At 50.2% G+C, this 19,923-nt stretch overlaps 1 protein-coding gene across 1 annotated transcript in view; it reads right to left on the bottom strand.

Annotated features, from left to right (window-relative positions):
- Nucleotides 1-19,923, bottom strand: part of LOC128701507 (replication protein A 70 kDa DNA-binding subunit) — a 236,694-nt gene that overhangs the window by 143,720 nt on the left and 73,051 nt on the right. The window contains exon 3 of the mRNA XM_070080161.1: nucleotides 4,587-4,695. Coding sequence (XP_069936262.1) covers nucleotides 4,587-4,695 — 109 coding nt within the window. The remainder of the gene's footprint in view (nucleotides 1-4,586; nucleotides 4,696-19,923) is intronic.

The raw sequence follows: 19,923 nt of genomic DNA, 5'->3' as shown, positions 1-19,923 counted from the left end.
CATATTGTCGGTATTTTATACCTTTCTTGCACAACATGTGCAACTCTTGGGTATCTTTATTGAGGAAACGTTTCGCCACACAGTGGCCTCATCAGTCCAATACAAATCAGAGAGGTGTAAGGAGAGGAGGAGTTCGAGGTAATCAGTCCCTCAGCCTTGAGTCGATGTGTTCAGTCCATCAATCTTGTAGAAAGTACAGCATAGGGCCGTAGACGTGGCTTATATACTGTACAGGTGATGTCCAAGACAGGACTCGCAGCAATGGTTTCAAGTTGGAAAAATTCAGATTCAGGAAGGATATAGGAAAGCAATGGTTTGGTAATAGAGTTGTGGATGAGTGGAACAAACTCCCGAGTACAGTTATTCAGGCTAAAACATTGTGTAGCTTTAAAAATAGGTTAGATAAATACATGAGTGGGTGTGGGTGGGTGTGAGTTGGACCTGGCTAGCTTGTGCTGCTGGGTCTGTTGCAGTGCTCCATCCTTGAGCGGAGGTGACCAGACTGGGTAGGTCATTGGGCTAATCCGGGGGAGGGGGGGACATGGACCTGCTCTGCATGGGTCAGTAGGCCTGTTGCAGTGTTTCTTCTTCCTTATGTTTTCTGAACCATTCATCTACAATCCTGTCAGACATTGCAACTTCTTAAGATCTTAATACGTACTTGGGAATTCTTCGCTTGCCTAACCCTTGGGCACGACCTACTTCCACATTGGACATATGTAACACCATTTACAACTGCTGCACCACTCCTGCCTACAGTATATAAGCTACTTCTCCACACATATGCTGTATTCTATTTAAGATTGATGGACTGACCACGTCGACTCAAGGTTGAGGGATTGATTACCTCATTCTCCTCCTGTTCTTCACATTTCTCATTTGTATGGACTGATGAAGCCACTGTGTGGCGAAATGTTTCCTCAATAAAGGTACCCAAGAGTTGCACACGTGAGTTTGGGGCAACTCAGTGGTCCAGCACTTTGTTATAGGGGACTTCACTGCTAGGCACCATTTCTAGGAGTCATTCCTTTCTTTGGGATCAGTGAATCCCCTCCTAACAACCCACCTTTCCTTACTCACACCACCAGGCTTGGAGACTAGGGTAGATCCTTACACAGGGCGAGCTTCTACCCTGCACCTTGTTCTTGGGTGTGGTTCTTTTGCTATAGCCATTGTATCTGCAAGCCCTTTTATAAGCTGTGATCATTTCCCAGTCACTGTGTCTACCAGTGGAGCCCCAGCAGTGCTGGTAACTGTGATTCATCCGAGATGGAAAACCACTCAGCCCAGTTGGAAGAACTATAGTCACATACTCTCTGATTATAGCCTGCCTCAGGACATTGTGCTGGACCATGAAGTCACATCCCTTCAAGGAACCATGTTAGAGGCAGGCTCCCTTTCATTCCAGCTTTTCCCGTTCACATCCCCATATTTCATAGTGGACTGACGAGTATTTCTAGGTACTGAAGGTGTGTTGACAAGCATGGGCACAGTGGTGGGACTGACCTTCATGGGGTCTGCAGTTGGCTTACTGAACGGCTGATGCTTTATGTCAGAGAATGCTCCTCCATACAAAACATGCATCATGGATTTCTTTCTGTTCTTCTTTTTCCTTTCACACCTCTGCTAGTCGGTTATGGGGTTTCTTTTATTCTATGTTGGGATCAAGGACAGTAAACTCTTTTTACCTGTTGGAGATAGTACAATGCCACTTTTGCCTAGGGATAAAGTGGAGATGTTTGCTAATTTCTTTGGGTCTACCTATGCTCTTCCTCCTCCTCCTCCACCTCCTAAGGTGATCAAATGCAGTCCCCTTGCCTCCCATAGTGCCTGAGGTTGACTACCAGGTGCTGGCATCTTCTTTCAGTTCCCATGAACTACAGTGGGCACTCTTCCAGCTTTTCTCACACTCTTCTCCTGGGGAGGATAACATTCCTTATTCATTCTTGCTCCATCTACCCCCCTCTTGTACTGATGCCATGCTGGCGGTTTTCAATGCTAGTTGGTCTGAAAGTGTTTTACCCTAGGTATGGAAACACTCGCTACTGGTCCTCATTTCTGAAACCAAGCAAAGATGCTACCCATTGCCTTGGTGCCCTGCTTGCGTAAGGTGTTGGAACAACTGGTGGCTGCCCATCTCTCATGGTGGATTGAGGAACATGACCTATTGCCTGAAAACAAGAGTGGATTCCGTGATAGCTGCTCCACCCTCAACTCTTTGCTTTAACATACTTCATTTGAAAACCAGGAAATTCTTTTGGCAGTCTTTTTGGACTTGTGTGTAGCATCCCACATGACAATTATTTTAAAGCTGACCAGTATGGGGTTGGCAGGGGTTCCCATCCATTGGTTACACAACTTTTTGCACGAGAGGACCTTCCTTGTTGCAGGTGGAGGTACAATGTCCTCACCCCATCCCATATACCAGGCAGTGCTCCAGGAATCGGTTCTCAGTCAATTACTTTTTTCTGTATTAATGTTGGGTCTCCCTTCTATTCAGAGCATGATGCACACCCTCGTCAATGCAGATGACGTGGCCCTTATGAACAGCACCATTTCCCTGCTGGCAGCACAGGAAAAACTTCATAATACCCTACAATGCATGACATCATGGGCTGCCACTTGGGGTTTGGAGGTCAGTGTCACCAAGCCTCGGCTTTTATGCTTTACTAGGCTACACCTCTCTTCTCTTCCATCTGTTTCATTGGGTCAGGCACCAATCCCACCGGTCTCTTCTCATCAGTGCATGGGTGTTACCTTGGATGCCCCACTCTTGACATGGAGGGAGCATATAATGGCCCTTCACCTCTCCTTTGCACGCAATGCAGTGCTTATGCGCCAATTTCTGGCACTAAGTGGGGGCAGATCAAGACCTCCTGTTTAGATTTTATACAGCTATAGTTCAGAGCATACTTACCTATGTGAGTGAGGTATATGGCTCAGCCTCTCCTTCCTCTCTTCGCTGCCTGGACATTAATAATAATAACAATTTTATTTCTTTGTAAAGGTTACAATGTGTAATTACAATTTTGATTTGCTAAGTACACAGTATGCTGGGACATTTCTCTCCACCCCCATTGCAGCCTTGGAAGTAAAATCTGGGATAGTGACCCTCTCAGCGGTGAGAATGGTGAGGAGCTGCTTGCAACTCCATCATATGGTCTCTCTGCCATGTACTCATCCCTGCTGCCTCTCTCCACAAGTCAAGGCAGCCCATTCCCTTATGTTTGGTTTAGCCTTCCTTTATGGTCAAGGGCCCAACATTCCCAGGCCTACCTCTCACTCTCTGCACTGGTGATGACTCACTTCCCTCTCCACTCTCCGATCTTCCCTTGGATGGACCTGGAAAGGTACATCCACCTGGATTGGAATTGCAGGAACAGGGAATCTCTCAGATTGCTGCATTTCTCTTTGAAGAGCTTCATGCTGTTACATATGGTTCTTCATTCTTCAACTACATGGACGGCTCAGCACAAACGTCCCCTCCTCCTACGTACTCTTCTGCTGTTTTCTTCGCTGACCTTTCTCTGTGCCAAACCTGGCCATTAGACCCCACTCACTCGGTCCTAGGTGGGGAGTTCTTCGCCATTCACCACACTTTGATTTTCATCCTTGCTCACCTTCTTCCTCTTCTCTGATTCCCAATTTTTGCTGGCACTTTTGTGTTCTGCATATCCACAGTCCCTCTGTTTCCTCATCTGACAGACGCAGCTTTTACTTCTGCACTTCCTGCGAAGTTTGGGTTGGAGCATCTTCCTTCAGTGAGTATCAGTTCATGTTGGCATTCAGGGCAATGAAGTGGCTGATCAAGTGGCCTCCTTCGCACACACACACTCCCTACCATTACTGCCCCCCCTTTGCACTGGACTGCAGTGATTTCACAAGGACTGTTTGGAGAGAAAGCTACCACATATGGTAGGGGGATCTGGCACGCTTCCTCTCTTCTTCAGCACTGAGCTCAGTCCAATCTTTCAACGGCCCCTGCCTTTGGGCTTGTCATCCCACTCAGTGGATGTTGCACTGATTCACCTCCGGGTTGGGCATTCATGACTGGCAGCTCACCTGCACCACCTTCAGATGACAGATTCTCCGTACTGCTTGTGGTGTCCCTCCCAGCCTGAGATGGTGGAGCACTTCCTACTGTGGTGCCCTCATTACCACTCTACATGGACTCTCCTCCATGTGGCCTTGCACACATTCAGGGTGTACCTCTCCTCACTGTGAAGGGGTTTGACCTTCCAGACTATCAGGAGATCCTGATCAGTACCTGCATATTCTTGCTGGCTTCAGGTGCACTGGAGACACATAATACATGCAGTTATTAGACACCTTCCTTCCACTTTAGTCAAGGTGCCTTTTCTGGGCACTAGAAGGCAGGGCTTGATACAACATATGTTGTCTGTGACCCCACAAACCCCAACATGAAGAAGTTCTTCACATAATATTTACATTTATATCTACATATGGTGGATAAACTGAAAAATATGCAGGAATCTACAACTTACAACTATGCATTGTAGTGTATATACACACACAAAAAAAGAGTACAATATGGTAAGATAATGGCAAATATTTAGTTACAGTACCTCTAAAAGCACCATCTCTTTTCTTGGAAAGATTAATAGTGGTTACAGCATTGCCACCATTTTCATACCAGTTCTTGAGCTTATGGGCTTCCTTGATGTCAGGGTCAATCTGCAAGATAATTATATTTGGATTACTTACAGTTTAGTCTTTTAAAACACTTAAAACTTTCATTATATATATAGTAATCTCTTGGAACTATCAATCAAAATTCTCCTAAATGCCCTTCTGTATAATATCACATTAACTAGAAGGAAAGGGAGTGAAGGGTAAAGAGCACAAAGAATCAGATAAACCTTGTTTTAAACGTTCTACTATACGAAGTTTACTGGACATGATCTCTGTGATCCAACTCAGGGTACACAGACTGCCAGAAGGCTTGGATTACTCCTCAAAACTGAGGGAAGCCTCCCACCTGACTAGTTATTCTACAGACCTTGTGGTTTAATTCATTAAGATTAGTAACTCATGTTTTGGTTTTGAAGCAGTCTCTGATTTTCTCATATAGCATCCTATCATGTTTAAAACTGTGCTTCAGTTATGTATTACGTAATTTTTAAATCAAGACTGATGACGGTGTTTACTCTCTAAAGTTACTGATGATATACTTTTCACCTACAATGTGCTACATAGAAAGAAAAACAAAATGTTACCTTAACATGTCATCAATTTTTTTCTATTCTATCTGTCGAGTTACTGACATTGCATTGTCTTATCAAACAGAAAATCTGTGACCCACTTTAACAGTTTTCCTTTTGTTCCTTTTTGTTTTCAGGTTTCCGGATCAGTCTTTCAAGAGGAATGATAATGAATATTTTACAAAACACCATATAAATAAATGCAATGAGTGAATCCTTCTGTCTTTAATAATATACATGTATGTGACTGTTGCATAAGCAATTAGCTAATAGAAAATTAACTCTCAAAGAGTTAGTAGGTTTTTGCTCTCAATGTGTTAAATTTATTCACTTTCTTCTATTGCTTCCTCCAGTGGTTCCCCAACAATGTCAGCTATATACAATGGAACCTTGACTTATGAGTGTCCAAACTTACGAGTTTTTTGAGGAACGAGCCTTCCCTGGGTCGATATTTTGCTCTGAGTTACGAGCCAACATTTGAGTTACGAGCAACATCTGAGTTACGAGCCAACATTTGAGTTACGAGCAACATCTGAGTTACGAGCCAGCTCCCCCCCCTCCCTCTCCCGCCTCAACCCAAAACCTGGACACCTCGCTTGTTAATCTATGATTTCATGCTTTAATTCCATGGAAATCGTTCTCTTTTTCTTCTCAGCAATAATAACAATATAATATTATTACAGTCAAGTCACTCAGTAAGTCAATCAGGCACTCAATAAGTCAGTCAAGTCATTCAGTAAGTCAGTCAAGTCATTCAGTAAGTCAGTTAAGTCACCCAATAAGTCAGTCAAGTCATTCAGTAAGTCAGTCAAGTCATTCAGTAAGTCAGACAAGTCATTCAGTAAGTCAGTCAAGTCATTCAGTAAGTCAGTCAAGTCATTCAGTCAGTCAAGTCACTCAGTAAGTCAATCAAGTCATTCATTCAGTCAGTCAAGTCACTCCATAAGTCAAGTCACTCAATAAGTCAGTCAAGTCATTCAGTCAGTCAAGTCACTCAGTAAGTCAGTCAAGTCACCCAATAAGTCAGTCAAGTCATTCAGTAAGTCAGTCAAGTCCATTCAGTAAGTCGGTCAAGTCATTCATTCGGTCAGTCAAGTCAATCAAGTCATTCAATAAGTCAGTCAAGTCACTAAGTCATTCAGTCAGTCACACAAACCTCATGTTAACCTCTTTTTCTGTACACAAAGTAACACTTCAGTTATGGCTACAGTAATATTAATAATACATAATAATAATACACACATTAATAATATTAATAATATTATTATTAATAATAATAATAATAATAATAATAATAATAATAATAATAATAATAATAATAATACTAATAATAATAATAATAATAAAAATAAAGTATATTTCTTTGTAGAGGTTACAATGCGTAATTACTTACACTTTGGTCACACTTCACAGACACGCACATGCATATATATATATACATACATCTAGGTTTTTCTCCTTTTTCTAAATAGCTCTTGTTCTTCTTTATTTCTTCTATTGTCCATGGGGAAGTGGAAAAGAATCTTTCCTCCGTAAGCCATGCGTGTCGTATGAGGCGACTAAAATGCCAGGAGTAGTGGGCTAGCAACCCCTTCTCCTGTAGACATTTACTAAAAAAGAGAAGAAGAAAAACTTTATAAAACTGGGTTGCTTGAATGTGCGTGGATGTAGTGCAGATGACAAGAAACAGATGATTGCTGATGTTATGAATGAAAAGAAGTTGGATGTCTTGGCCCTAAGTGAAACAAAGCTGAAGGGGGTAGGAGAGTTTCAGTGGGGGGAAATAAATGGGATTAAATCTGGAGTATCTGAGAGAGTTAGAGCAAAGGAAGGGGTAGCAGTAATGTTAAATGATCAGTTATGGAAGGAGAAAAGAGAATATGAATGTGTAAATTCAAGAATTATGTGGATTAAAGTAAAGGTTGGATGCGAGAAGTGGGTCATAATAAGCGTGTATGCACCTGGAGAAGAGAGGAATGCAGAGGAGAGAGAGAGATTTTGGGAGATGTTAAGTGAATGTATAGGAGCCTTTGAACCAAGTGAGAGAGTAATTGTGGTAGGGGACCTGAATGCTAAAGTAGGAGGAACTTTTAGAGAGGGTGTGGTGGGTAAGTTTGGGGTGCCAGGTGTAAATGATAATGGGAGCCCTTTGATTGAACTTTGTATAGAAAGGGGTTTAGTAATAGGTAATACATATTTTAAGAAAAAGAGGATAAATAAGTATACAAGATATGATGTAGGGCGAAATGACAGTAGTTTGTTGGATTATGTATTGGTAGATAAAAGACTGTTGAGTAGACTTCAGGATGTACATGTTTATAGAGGGGCCACAGATATATCAGATCACTTTCTAGTTGTAGCTACACTGAGAGTAAAAGGTAGATGGGATACAAGGAGAATAGAAGCATCAGGGAAGAGAGAGGTGAAGGTTTATAAACTAAAAGAGGAGGCAGTTAGGGTAAGATATAAACAGCTATTGGAGGATAGATGGGCTAATGAGAGCATAGGCAATGGGGTCAAAGAGGTATGGGGTAGGTTTAAAAATGTAGTGTTAGAGTGTTCAGCAGAAGTTTGTGGTTACAGGAAAGTGGGTGCAGGAGGGAAGAGGAGCGATTGGTGGAATGATGATGTAAAGAGAGTAGTAAGGGAGAAAAAGTTAGCATATGAGAAGCTTTTACAAAGTAGAAGTGATGCAAAGAGGGAAGAGTATATGGAGAAAAAGAGAGGTTAAGAGAGTGGTGAAGCAATGTAAAAAGAGAGCAAATTAGAGAGTGGGTGAGATGTTATCAAAAAATTTTGTTGAAAATAAGAAAAAGTTTTGGAGTGAGATTAACAAGTTAAGAAAGCCTAGAGAACAAATGGATTTGTCAGTTAAAAATAGGAGAGGAGAGTTATTAAATGGAGAGTTAGAGGTATTGGGAAGATGGAGGGAATATTTTGAGGAATTGTTAAATGTTGATGAAGATAGGGAAGCTGTGATTTCGTGTACAGGGCAAGGAGGAATAACATCTTGTAGGAGTGAGGAAGAGCCAGTTGTGAGTGTGGGGGAAGTTCGTGAGGCAGTAGGTAAAATGAAAGGGGGTAAGGCAGCCGGGATTGATGGGATAAAGATAGAAATGTTAAAAGCAGGTGGGGATATAGTTTTGGAGTGGTTGGTGCAATTATTTAATAAATGTATGGAAGAGGGTAAGGTACCTAGGGATTGGCAGAGAGCATGCATAGTTCCTTTGTATAAAGGCAAAGGGGATAAAAGAGAGTGCAAAAATTATAGGGGGATAAGTCTGTTGAGTATACCTGGTAAAGTGTATGGTAGAGTTATAATTGAAAGAATTAAGAGTAAGACGGAGAATAGGATAGCAGATGAACAAGGAGGCTTTAGGAAAGGTAGGGGGTGTGTAGACCAGGTGTTTACAGTGAAACATATAAGTGAACAGTATTTAGATAAGGCTAAAGAGGTCTTTGTGGCATTTATGGATTTGGAAAAGGCGTATGACAGGGTGGATAGGGGGGCAATGTGGCAGATGTTGCAAGTGTATGGTGTACGAGGTAGGTTACTGAAAGCAGTGAAGAGTTTTTACGAGGATAGTGAGGCTCAAGTTAGAGTATGTAGGAAAGAGGGAAATTTTTTCCCAGTAAAAGTAGGCCTTAGACAAGAATGTGTGATGTCACCGTGGTTGTTTAATGTATTTTATAGATGGGGTTGTAAGAGAAGTAAATGCGAGGGTCTTGGCAAGATGCATGGAGTTAAAAGATAAAGAATCACACACAAAGTGGGAGTTGTCACAGTTGCTCTTTGCTGATGACACTGTGCTCTTGGGAGATTCTGAAGAGAAGTTGCAGAGATTGGTGGATGAATTTGGTAGGGTGTGCAAAAGAAGAAAATTAAAGGTGAATACAGGAAAGAGTAAGGTTATGAGGATAACAAAAAGATTAGGTGATGAAAGATTGGATATCAGATTGGAGGGAGAGAGTATGGAGGAGGTGAACGTATTCAGATATTTGGGAGTTTACGTGTCAGCGGATGGGTCTATGAAAGATGAGGTGAATCATAGAATTGATGAGGGAAAAAGAGTGAGTGGTGCACTTAGGAGTCTGTGGAGACAAAGAACTTTGTCCTTGGAGGCAAAGAGGGGAATGTATGAGAGTATAGTTTTACCAACGCTCTTATATGGGTGTGAAGCATGGGTGATGAATGTTGCAGCGAGGAGAAGGCTGGAGGCAGTGGAGATGTCATGTCTGAGGGCAATGTGTGGTGTGAATATAATGCAGAGAATTCGTAGTTTGGAAGTTAGGAGGAGGTGCGGGATTACCAAAACTGTTGTCCAGAGGGCTGAGGAAGGGTTGTTGAGGTGGTTCGGACATGTAGAGAGAATGGAGCGAAACAGAATGACTTCAAGAGTGTATCAGTCTGTTGTGGAAGGAAGGCGGGGTAGGGGTCGGCCTAGGAAAGGTTGGAAGGAGGGGGTAAAGGAGGTTTTGTGTGCGAGGGGCTTGGACTTCCAGCAGGCATGCATGAGCGTGTTTGATAGGAGTGAATGGAGACAAATGGTTTTTAATACTTGACATGCTGTTGGAGTGTGAGCAAAGTAACATTTATGAAGGGATTCAGGGAAACCGGCAGGCCGGACTTGAGTCCTGGAGATGGGAAGTACAGTGCCTGCACTCTGAAGGAGGGGTGTTAATGTTGCAGTTTAAAAACTGTAGTGTAAAGCACCCTTCTGGCAAGACAGTGATGGAGTGAATGATGGTGAAAGTTTTTCTTTTTCGGGCCACCCTGCCTTGGTGGGAATCGGCCAGTGTGATAATAAAAATAAAAAATAATTTAAGTAGAAAGCTACTATCATGCAGAGGCATTTTGGGCAAACTAATCCTAATACACAGTAACTAATTAACACTAGTTAAGGTAATAGTACATAGTAATTATACTTAAAACTAAACATGGAATAATGGTTAGCTGTTTTACAAACTTATTTGAACCTAATAAAACTTATGTAATGTCTTTGTTAATTCTAAAACTTAAGTGCTTATACCTCTTGGTGCCACTTTCAGCAACACTAGTATGGCTACTGGGTGCCACTTTCAGCAACACTAGTATGGCTACTGGGTGTCATGATTGCTTGGCAGATACAAGATATAGTAATTAAAATATCATAACACAATTGAATGTCACATACAAGGCTATAAAATATTCCACAATGACAGGGTCAACAGGAAGGGTGGTGGAGTAGCGATGTATGTCAGAGACAGTTTAAATTGTTATGTTAGACAAGATATAAAATTAGATACAACAGCCACTGAATCTGGTTACAGCTTCTCGAGGGCCGTGAAAAACTAATTTTGGGTGTGATTTACAGGGCCCCAAATCTTGATAGGGAGTGGGGTAAACTTCTATGGGATGAAATTCGTAAGGCATCTACATATGAAAATATTGTGATAATGAGAGATTTCATCTATAGACAGACTGACTGGAGCAATCTGACAGGAAATTTAGAGTCAAGTGACTCTCTTGATACGATTCAGGATTGTTTTTTAAAACAGTTTGTGACAGAACCAACTAGAGGAAATAACCTGCTTGACTTGGTTCTTGCCAGCAGGGAAATGCTAATTAATAATCTTGAGGTTAATGATGAGCTTGGGGTAAGTGATCACAAATCACTCCGTTTTAATATATCATGGAATTCCTCTAATAATGGCAATCAAGTCTCTGTCCCTGATTTCCGCTTGGCTGATTTCATAGAATTGAAAAACTACTTGGGTAGGCTGAACTGGAATGACCTGACTAAGGGTCAGGTAGGTGGTGATGACTGCTGATATGACGTTTTCCAGGGCATAGCTCTAGCTGCTCGGAGAATTTATGTTACAAATAGGGGAATCAGATAAAACAAAAATGATCCTAAATGGATGAACAATAGATTAAAATATCTCACTGGTCATAAGAGAGGCATATATAGGCAAATCAAAAGAGGAGAGGGGCAATTAAGAAATCAATACATTCAGTTAAAGAGAGAAATAAAAAAGGGAATAAGAAAAGCAAAAAGAGATTATGAGGTTAAAGTTGCAAGAGAATCAAAGACTAACCCAAAAGGATTCTTTCAGGTATACAGAAGTAAGATCAGGGACAAGATAGGCCCACTCAAAAGTTACTCGGGTCAGCTCACAGACAGTGATAAGGAAATGTGTAGAATTTTTAACACATACTTCCTCTCAATTTTTACACAGGAGGATACCAGCGATATTCCAGTAATGATAAATTATGTAGAACAGGACGATAATAAACTGTGCACTATTAGGGTCACAAGTGACATGGTCCTTAGGCAAATAGATAAATTAAAACCTAACAAATCCCCAGGCCCTGATGAACTGTATGCAAGGGTTCTAAAGGAATGTAAAAAGGAGCTTAGCACACCTTTGGCTAATCTTTTCAATATATCACTACAGACTGGCATGGTGCCAGAAAAGTGGAAAATGGCAAATGTGATACCTATTTTCAAAGCAGGTGACAGGTCCTTAGCTTCGAACTATAGACCAATAAGCCTAACCTCCATAGTGGGAAAATTTATGGAATCAATAATTGCCGAGGCAGTTCGAAGCCACCTTGAAAAGCATAAATAAATCAATGAATCTCAGCATGGTTTTACAAAGGGGCGTTCCTGATTTACAAATTTATTAACCTTTTCCACTAAGGAAGAATATAGGAAAGCACTGGTTTGGTAATAGAGTTGTGGATGAGTGGAACAAACTACCCAGTACACTTATGGAGGCTAAAACATTGTGTAGTTTTAAAAATAGGTTAGATAAATACATGAGTGGGAGTGGGTGGGTGTAAATTTGGACCTGATTAGCTTGTGCTACTAGGTCAGTTGCCGTGTTCCTTCCTTAAGTGAATGTGGCCTGACCTGACTAGGTTGGGGCACTGGCTTAAGCCGGTAGGAGACTTGGACCTGCCTCGCATGGGCCAGCGGGCCTGCTGCAGTGTTCCTTTCTTATGTTCTTATGAAAGACTGGACATGTATAAATTAGGAATGCTGGGATTGTGGGGTGGTGCCAGGGAGTGGTAGGGGATGGTGGGGGGTGGTGTCGGGGAGTGGTAGGGGATGGTGGGGGTGGTGCCAGGGAAGGGTAGGGGAGGGTGGGAAGTGGTGTGGGGGTGTGGCTGGGGTTGGTGGTGGGTGGTGTGGGGGTGTGGTTGGGGTTGGTGGGGGTGGTGTCGGGGAGTGGTAGGGGATGGTGGGGGGTGGTGTCGGGGAGTGGTAGGGGATGGTGGGGGTGGTGTCGGGGAGTGGTAGGGGATGGTGGGGGGTGGTGTCGGGGAGTGGTAGGGGATGGTGGGGGTGGTGTCGGGGAGTGGTAGGGGATGGTGGGGGGTGGTGTCGGGGAGTGGTAGGGGATGGTGGGGGGTGGTGTCGGGGAGTGGTAGGGGATGGTGGGGGGTGGTGTCGGGGAGTGGTAGGGGATGGTGGGAGGTGGTGTCGGGGAGTGGTAGGGGATGGTGGGGGGTGGTGTCGGGGAGTGGTAGGGGATGGTGGGAGGTGGTGCCGTGGAGTGGTAGGGGATGGTGGGGAGTGGTGTGGGGGGTGTGTAGGGGATGGTGGGGGGTGGTGTCGGGGAGTGGTAGAGGATGGTGGGGGTTGGTGCCAGGGAGTGGTAGGGGATGGTGGGGTGGAGTCAGGGAGTGGTAGGGGATGGTGGGGGTGGTGTCAGGGAGTGGTAGGGGATGCTGGAGGTGGTGTCAGGGAGTGGTAAAGGATGGTGGGTGGTGTCAGGGAGTGGTAGGAGAGGGTTGGGGTGGTGTCAGGGACTGGTAGGGGATGGAGGGGGTGGTGTCAGGGGAGTGGTAGGGGATGGTGGATGGTGTTGGGGAGTGGTAGGGGATGGTGGGGTGGTGTCAGGGAGTGGTAGGGGATGGTGGGTGGTGTCAGGGAGTGGCAGGGGATGGTGGGTGGTGTCAGGGAGTGGCAGGGGATGGTGGGGGTGGTGTTGGGGAGTGGTAGGGGATGGTGGGAGGTGGTGTCGAGGATTGTTAGGGGATGGTGGGAGGTGGTGTCGGGGAGTGGCAGAGGATGGCGGGAGGTGGTGTCGGGGAGTGGTAGGGGATGGTGGGGGGTGGTGTCAGGGAGTGGCAGGGGATGGCGGGAGGTGGTGTCGGGGAGTGGTAGGGATTGGTGGGAAGTGGTGTCGGGGAGTGGTAGGGGATGGTGGGAGGTGGTGTCGGGGAGTGGTAGGGGATGGCGGGAGGTGGTGTCGGGGAGTGGTAGGGGATGGTGGGGGTGGTGTCAGGGAGTGGTAGGGGATGGTGGGAGGTGGTGTCGGGGAGTGGTAGGGGATGGTGGGAGGTGGTGTCAGGGAGTGGTAGGGGATGGTGGGAGGTGGTGTTGGGGAGTGGTAAGGGATGGAGGGAGGTTTTGTCAGGGAGTGGTAGGGAATGGTGGGGGTGGTGTCAGGGAGTGGTAGGGGATGGTGGGTGGTGTCAGGGAGTGGTATGGGATGGTGGGGTGGTGTCAGGGAGTGGAAGGGGATGGTGGGGGTGGTGTCAGGGAGTGGTAGGGGATGGTGGAGGTGGTGTTGGGGAGTGGTAGGGGATGGTGATGGGTGATGTCGGGGAGTGGTAGGGGATGTTGGGGGTGGTGTCGGGAGTGTTACGGGATGGTAAGGCGTGGTGCCAGGGAGTGGTAGGGGAGGGTGGGGGGTGGTGTTGGGGAGTGGTGGGGATGGAGGGTGGTGGTGCCAGGGAGTGGCAGGGGATGGCTGTAGGTGGTGCCGGGGAGTGGTAGGGGTTGGTGGTGGTGGTGTCAGGGAGTGGTATGGGATGGTGGGGGTGGTGTCAGGGAGTGGTAGGGGATGGTGGGGGTGGTGTCAGGGAGTGGTAGGGGATGGTGGGAGGTGGTGTTGGGGAGTGGTAGGCGATGGTGTCGGGGAGTGGTAAAGGATGGTGTCGGGGAGTGGTAGGGGATGGTGGGGGGGGTGTCAAGGATGGCGGGAGGTGGTGTCACGGAGTGGTAGGGAATGGTCGGGGGTGGTGTCGGGGAGTGGTAGGGGATGGCGGGTGGTGGTGTCGAGGAGTGGTAGGGGATGGTGGGGGTGGTGTCAGGGAGTGGAAGGGGATGGTGGGGGTGGTGTTGGGGAGTGGTAGGGGATGGTAGGGGGTGGTGTCGGGGAGTGGTAGGAGATGGTGGGGGTGGAGTCAGGGAGTGGTAGGAGATGGTGGGGGGGGTGGTGTCGGGGAGTGGTAGGGGATGGAGAAGGGTGGTGTCAGGGAGTGGTAGGGGATGGTGGGGGTGGTGTCGGGGAGTGGTAGGGGATGGTGGGGGTATCCGGGAGTAGTAGGAGATGATGGGGGTGGTGTCGGGGAGTGGAAGGGGATGGTGGGGGTGGTGTCGGGGGGGGTGGTAGGGGATGGTGGGGGGGTGGTGTGGGGGAGTGGTAGGGGATGGTGGGGGGTGGTGTCAGGGAGTAGGGGATAGGGGATAGGGGATGGTGGGGTGGTGTCGGGGAGTGGTAGGGGATGGTGGGGTGGTGTCAGGGGAGTGGTAGGGGATGGTGGGGGTGGTGTCGGGGAGTGGTAGGGGATGATAGGGGGTGGTGTCGGGGAGTGGTAGGGGATGGTGGTTGGTGTCGGGGAGTGGTAGGGGATGGTGGGTGGTGTCAGGGAGTGGTAGGGGATGGTGGAGGTGGTGTCAGGGAGTGGTAGGGGATGGTGGAGGTGGTGTCAGGGAGTGGTAGGGAAATGGTGGGGGTGGTGTCGGGGAGTGGTATGGGATGGTGGGATGGTGTCAGGGAGTGGTAGGGAATGGTGGGGGTGGTGTCAGGGAGTGGTAGGGGAGGGTGGGTGGTGTCAGGGAGTGGTATGGGATGGGGGGTGGTGTCAGGGAGTGGAAGGGGATGGTGGGGGGTGGTGTCAGGGAGTGGTAGGGGATGTTGGGGGTGGTGTTAGGGAGTGGTAGGGGATGGTGGGGGTGGTGTCGGGGAGTGGTAGGGGATGTTGGGGGTGGTGTCGAGGAGTGGTAGGGGATGTTGGTGGGTGGTGTCAGGGAGTGGTAGGGGATGGTGGGGGGTGGTGTCGGGGAGTGGTAAGGGTTGGGGGGGGGTGGTGCCAGGGAGTGGGAGGGGATGGTGGGGGTGGTGTCGGGGAGTGGTAGGGGATGGTGGGGGTGGTGTCAGGGAGTGGTAGGGGATGGTGGGGGTGGTGTCAGGGAGTGGTAGGGGATGGTGGGGGTGGTGTCAGGGAGTGGTAGGGGATGGTGGGGGTGGTGTCAGGGAGTGGTAGGGGATGGTGGGGGTGGTGTCGGGGAGTGGTAAAGGATGGTGGGTGGTGTCAGGGAGTGGTAGGAGATGGTGGGGGTGGTGTCAGGGAGTGGTAGGAGATGGTGGGGGTGGTGTCAGGGAGTGGTAGGGGATGGTGGGGGTGGTGTCAGGGGGTGGTAGGGGATGGTGGTTGGTGTCGGGGAGTGGTAGGGGATGGTGGGGGTGGTGTCGGGGAGTGGGAGGGGATAGTGGGGGTGGTGCCGGGGAGTGGTAGGGGAGGGTGGGGGGGGTGTCGGGGAGTGGTGGGGATGGTGGGGGGGTAGTGTCTGGGTGTGGGAGGGGATGGTGGGGGTGGTGTCAGGGAGTGGTAGGGGATGGTGGGGGTGGTGTCAGGGAGTGGTAGGGGATGGTGGGGGTGGTGTCGGGGAGTGGTAGGGGATGGTGGGGTGGTGTCAGGGGGTGGTAGGGGATGGTGGGGGTGGTGTCAGGGAGTGGTAGGGGATGGTTGGGTGGTGTCAGGGGGTGGTAGGGGATGGTGGGTGGTGTCGGGGAGTGGTAGGGGATGGTGGGGGTGGTGTCAGGGAGTGGTAGGGGATGGTGGAGGTGGTGTCAGGGAGTGGTATGGGATGGTGAGGTGGTTTCAGGGAGTGGTAGGGGATGGTGGGGGTGGTGTCAGGGAGTGGTAGGGGATGGTGGAGGTGGTGTCAGGGAGTGGTAGGGGATGGTGGGGGTGGTGTCAGGGAGTGGTAGGGGATGGATGGGATGGTGTCGGGGAGTGGTAGGGGATGGTGGGGGTGGTGTCGGGGAGTGGTAGGGGATGGTGGGGGTGGTGTCGGGGAGTGGTAGGGGATGGTGGGGGTGGTGTCGGGGAGTGGTAGGGGATGGTGGGGGTGGTGTCAGGGAGTGGTAGGGGATGGTGGGGGGTGGTGTCGAGAAGTGGTACGGGATGGTAAGGCGTGGTGTCGTGGAGTTGTAGAGGATGGTGGGGGAGGTGTCGGGGAGTGGTAGGGGATGGTGGGGGTGGTGTTGGGTTGTGGTTGGGGATGGTGGGGGTGGTGTCGGGGAGTGGTAGGGGATGGTGGGGGTGGTGTCGGGGAGTGGTAGGGGATGGTGGGAGGTGGTGTCGGGGAGTGGTAGGGATTGGTGGGAAGTGGTGTCGGGGAGTGGTAGGGGATGGTGGGAGGTGGTGTCGGGGAGTGGTAGGGAATGGCGGGAGGTGGTGTCGGGGAGTGGTAGGGGATGGTGGGGGTGGTGTCGGGGAGTGGTAGGGGATGGCGGGAGGTGGTGTCGGGGAGTGGTAGGGGATGGTGGGAGGTGGTGTCGGGGAGTGGTAGGGGATGGCGGGAGGTGGTGTCGGGGAGTGGTAGGGGATGGCGGGAGGTGGTGTCGGGGAGTGGTAGGGGATGGCGGGAGGTGGTGTCGGGGAGTGGTAGGGGATGGTGGGGGTGGTGTCGGGGAGTGGTAGGGGATGGTGGAGGTGGTGTCGGGGAGTGGTAGGGGATGGCGGGAGGTGGTGTCGGGGAGTGGTAGGGGATGGTGGGAGGTGGTGTCGGGGAGTGGTAGGGGATGGCTGGAGGTGGTGTCGGGGAGTGGTAGGGGATGGTGGGAGGTGGTGTCAGGGAGTGGTAGGGGATGGTGGGAGGTGGTGTCGGGGAGTGGTAGGGGATGGTGGGAGGTGGTGTCGGGGAGTGGTAGGGGATGGTGGGAGGTGGTGTCGGGGAGTGGTAGGGGATGGCGGGAGGTGGTGTCGGGGAGTGGTAGGGGATGGTGGGAGGTGGTGTCGGGGAGTGGTAGGGGATGGTGGGAGGTGGTGTCAGGGAGTGGTAGGGGATGGTGGGAGGTGGTGTCGGGGAGTGGTAGGGGATGGCAGGAGGTGGTGTCGTGGAGTGGTAGGGGATGGTGGGAGGTGGTGTCAGGGAGTGGTAGGGGATGGCGGGAGGTGGTGTCGGGGAGTGGTAGGGGATGGTGGGAGGTGGTGTCGGGGAGTGGTAGGGGATGGCGGGAGGTGGTGTCGGGGAGTGGTAGGGGATGGTGGGGGGTGGTGTCGGGGAGTGGTAGGGGATGGAAGGAGGTGGTGTCGGGGAGTGGTAGGGAATGGTGGGGGGTGGTGTCGGGGAGTGGTAGGGGATGGCGGGAGGTGGTGTCGGGGAGTGGTAGGGATTGGTGGGAGGTGGTGTCGGGGAGTGGTAGGGGATGGTGGGAGGTGGTGTCGAAGAGTGGTAGGGAATGGTGGGAGGTGGTGTCGGGGAGTGGAAGGGGATGGCGGGAGGTGGTGCCGGCGAGTGGTAGGGGATGGCGGGAGGTGGTGTAGGGGAGTGGTAGGGGATGGTGGTGTCGCGGAGTGGTAGGGGATGGTGGGAGGTGGTGTCGGGGAGTGGTAGGGGATGGTGGGAGGTGGTGTCGGGGAGTGGTAGGGGATGGTGGGAGGTGGTGTCGGGGAGTGGTAGGGGATGGCGGGAGGTGGTGTCGGGGAGTGGTAGGGGATGGAGGGAGGTGGTGTCGGGGAGTGGTAATGGATGGCGGGAGGTGGTGTCGGGGAGTGGTAGGGGATGGCGGGAGGTGGTGTCGGGGAGTGGTAGGGGATGGTGGGGGTGGTGTCAGGGAGTGGTAGGGGATGGCGGGGGTGGTGTTGGGGAGTGGTAGGGGATGGTGGGGGTGGTGTCGGGGAGTGGTAGGGGATGGTGGGGGGTGGTGTCGGGGAGTGGTAGGGGATGGTGGGGGTGGTGTCGGGGAGTGGTAGGGGATGGTGGGGGGTGGTGTCGGGGAGTGGTAGGGGATGTTGGGGAGTGGTAGGGGATGGGGGGTGGTGGTGTCGGGGAGTGGTAGGGGATGGTGGGGGTGGTGTCGGGGAGTGGTAGGGGATGGTGGTAGGTGGTGTCGGGGAGTGGTAGGGGATGGGGGGGGGTGGTGTCGGGGAGTTGTAGGGGATGGTAGGGGTGGTGTCAGGAAGTGGTATGGGATGGTAGGGGGGTGGTACGGGGGTGGTAGGAGGGTGGTGTCAGGGAGTGGTATGGGATGGTAGGGGGTGGTAGGGGATGGTGGTAGGGGGGTGGTAGGGGTGGTGTCAGGGAGTGGAATGGGATGGTAGGGGGGTGGCAGGGGATGGTGGGGGTGGTGGTAGGGGGGTGGTAGGGGATGGTGGGGGTGCTGGTAGGAGGGTGGTAGGGGATGATCGGGGTGGTGGTAGGGGATGGTGGGGTTGGTGGTAGGGGGGTGTTATGGGGGTGGTGTCGGTGGGTGGTAGGGGATGGTGGAGGGTGGTGTCAGGGAGTGGTAGGGGATGGTAGGGGTGGTAGGGGATGTTGGTAGGGGGGTGGTAGGGGGTGGTGTCAAGGAGTGGAATGGGATGGTAGGGGGGTGGTAGGGGATGGTGGGGGTGGTAGGGGACGGTGGGGGTGCTGGTAGGAGGGTGGTAGGGGATGATGGGGTGGTGGTAGGGGGGTGGTAGGGGATGGTGGGGTTGGTGGTAGGGGGGTGGTATAGGATGGTGGGGGTGGTGGTAGGGGGGTGGTGTCAGGGAGGGGTATGGGATGGTAGGGGGGGTGGTAGGGGATGGTGGGGGTGGTGGTAGGTGATGGTGGGGGTGGTGGTAGGGGGGAGGTGTCTGTTGGTGATAGGGGATGGTGGGGGTGGTGTCAGGGAGTGGTATGGGATAGTAGGGGGGTGGTACGGGGGTGGTGTCAGCTAGTGGTATGGGATGGTAGGGGTGGTAGGGGATGGTGGGGGTGGTGGTGGGGGTTTTGTAGGCGGGTGGTAGGGGGCTTGGTAGGGAGTGGTGCCAGGGAGTGGTATGGGATGGAAGGGAGGTGGTAGGGGATGGTGGGGTGGTGGTAGGGGGTGGTAGGGGATTGTGGGGGTGGTGGTAGGGGGGTGGTGTCAGGGAGTGGTATGGGATCGTAGGGGGGTGGTAGGGGATGGTGGGGGTGGTGGTAGGGGGGTGGTGTCAGGGAGTGGTATGGGATGGTACGGGTGGTGGTAGGGGGGTCATAGGGGATGGTGGGGGTGGTGGTAAGGGGGTTATAGGGGATGGTGGGGGTGGTGGTAGGGGGTGGTAGGGGGGTTCCCCAGCTGCTACACAACAAGTTGGCAACTTGAGCAAAAGAGATTTTTTTTTTCCTTCCCACAAACTGAACATTGTTAATTATACAACTGTTACATAAAATTGTGAAGCAATTATTTAATGGTGGTCTACTGTATTATTATAATAATGGTGGTCTACTGTATTATTATAATAATGGTGGTCTACTGTATTATTATAATGGTAGTCTACTGTATTATTATAATAATGACGGTCTACTGTATTATTATAATAATGGTGGTGTACTGTATTATTATAATAATGGTGGTCTACTGTATTATTATAATAATGGCGGTCTACTGTATTATTATAATAATGGCGGTCTACTGGAGTTTACCTGTATTATTATAATAATGGCAGTCTACTGAATTATTATAATAA

Source organism: Cherax quadricarinatus, unplaced genomic scaffold (genome assembly GCF_038502225.1).
Source record: "Cherax quadricarinatus isolate ZL_2023a unplaced genomic scaffold, ASM3850222v1 Contig181, whole genome shotgun sequence".
NCBI classification, from domain to species: Eukaryota; Metazoa; Arthropoda; class Malacostraca; order Decapoda; family Parastacidae; genus Cherax; species Cherax quadricarinatus.
This window is presented reverse-complemented; position numbering and strand designations above follow the sequence as displayed.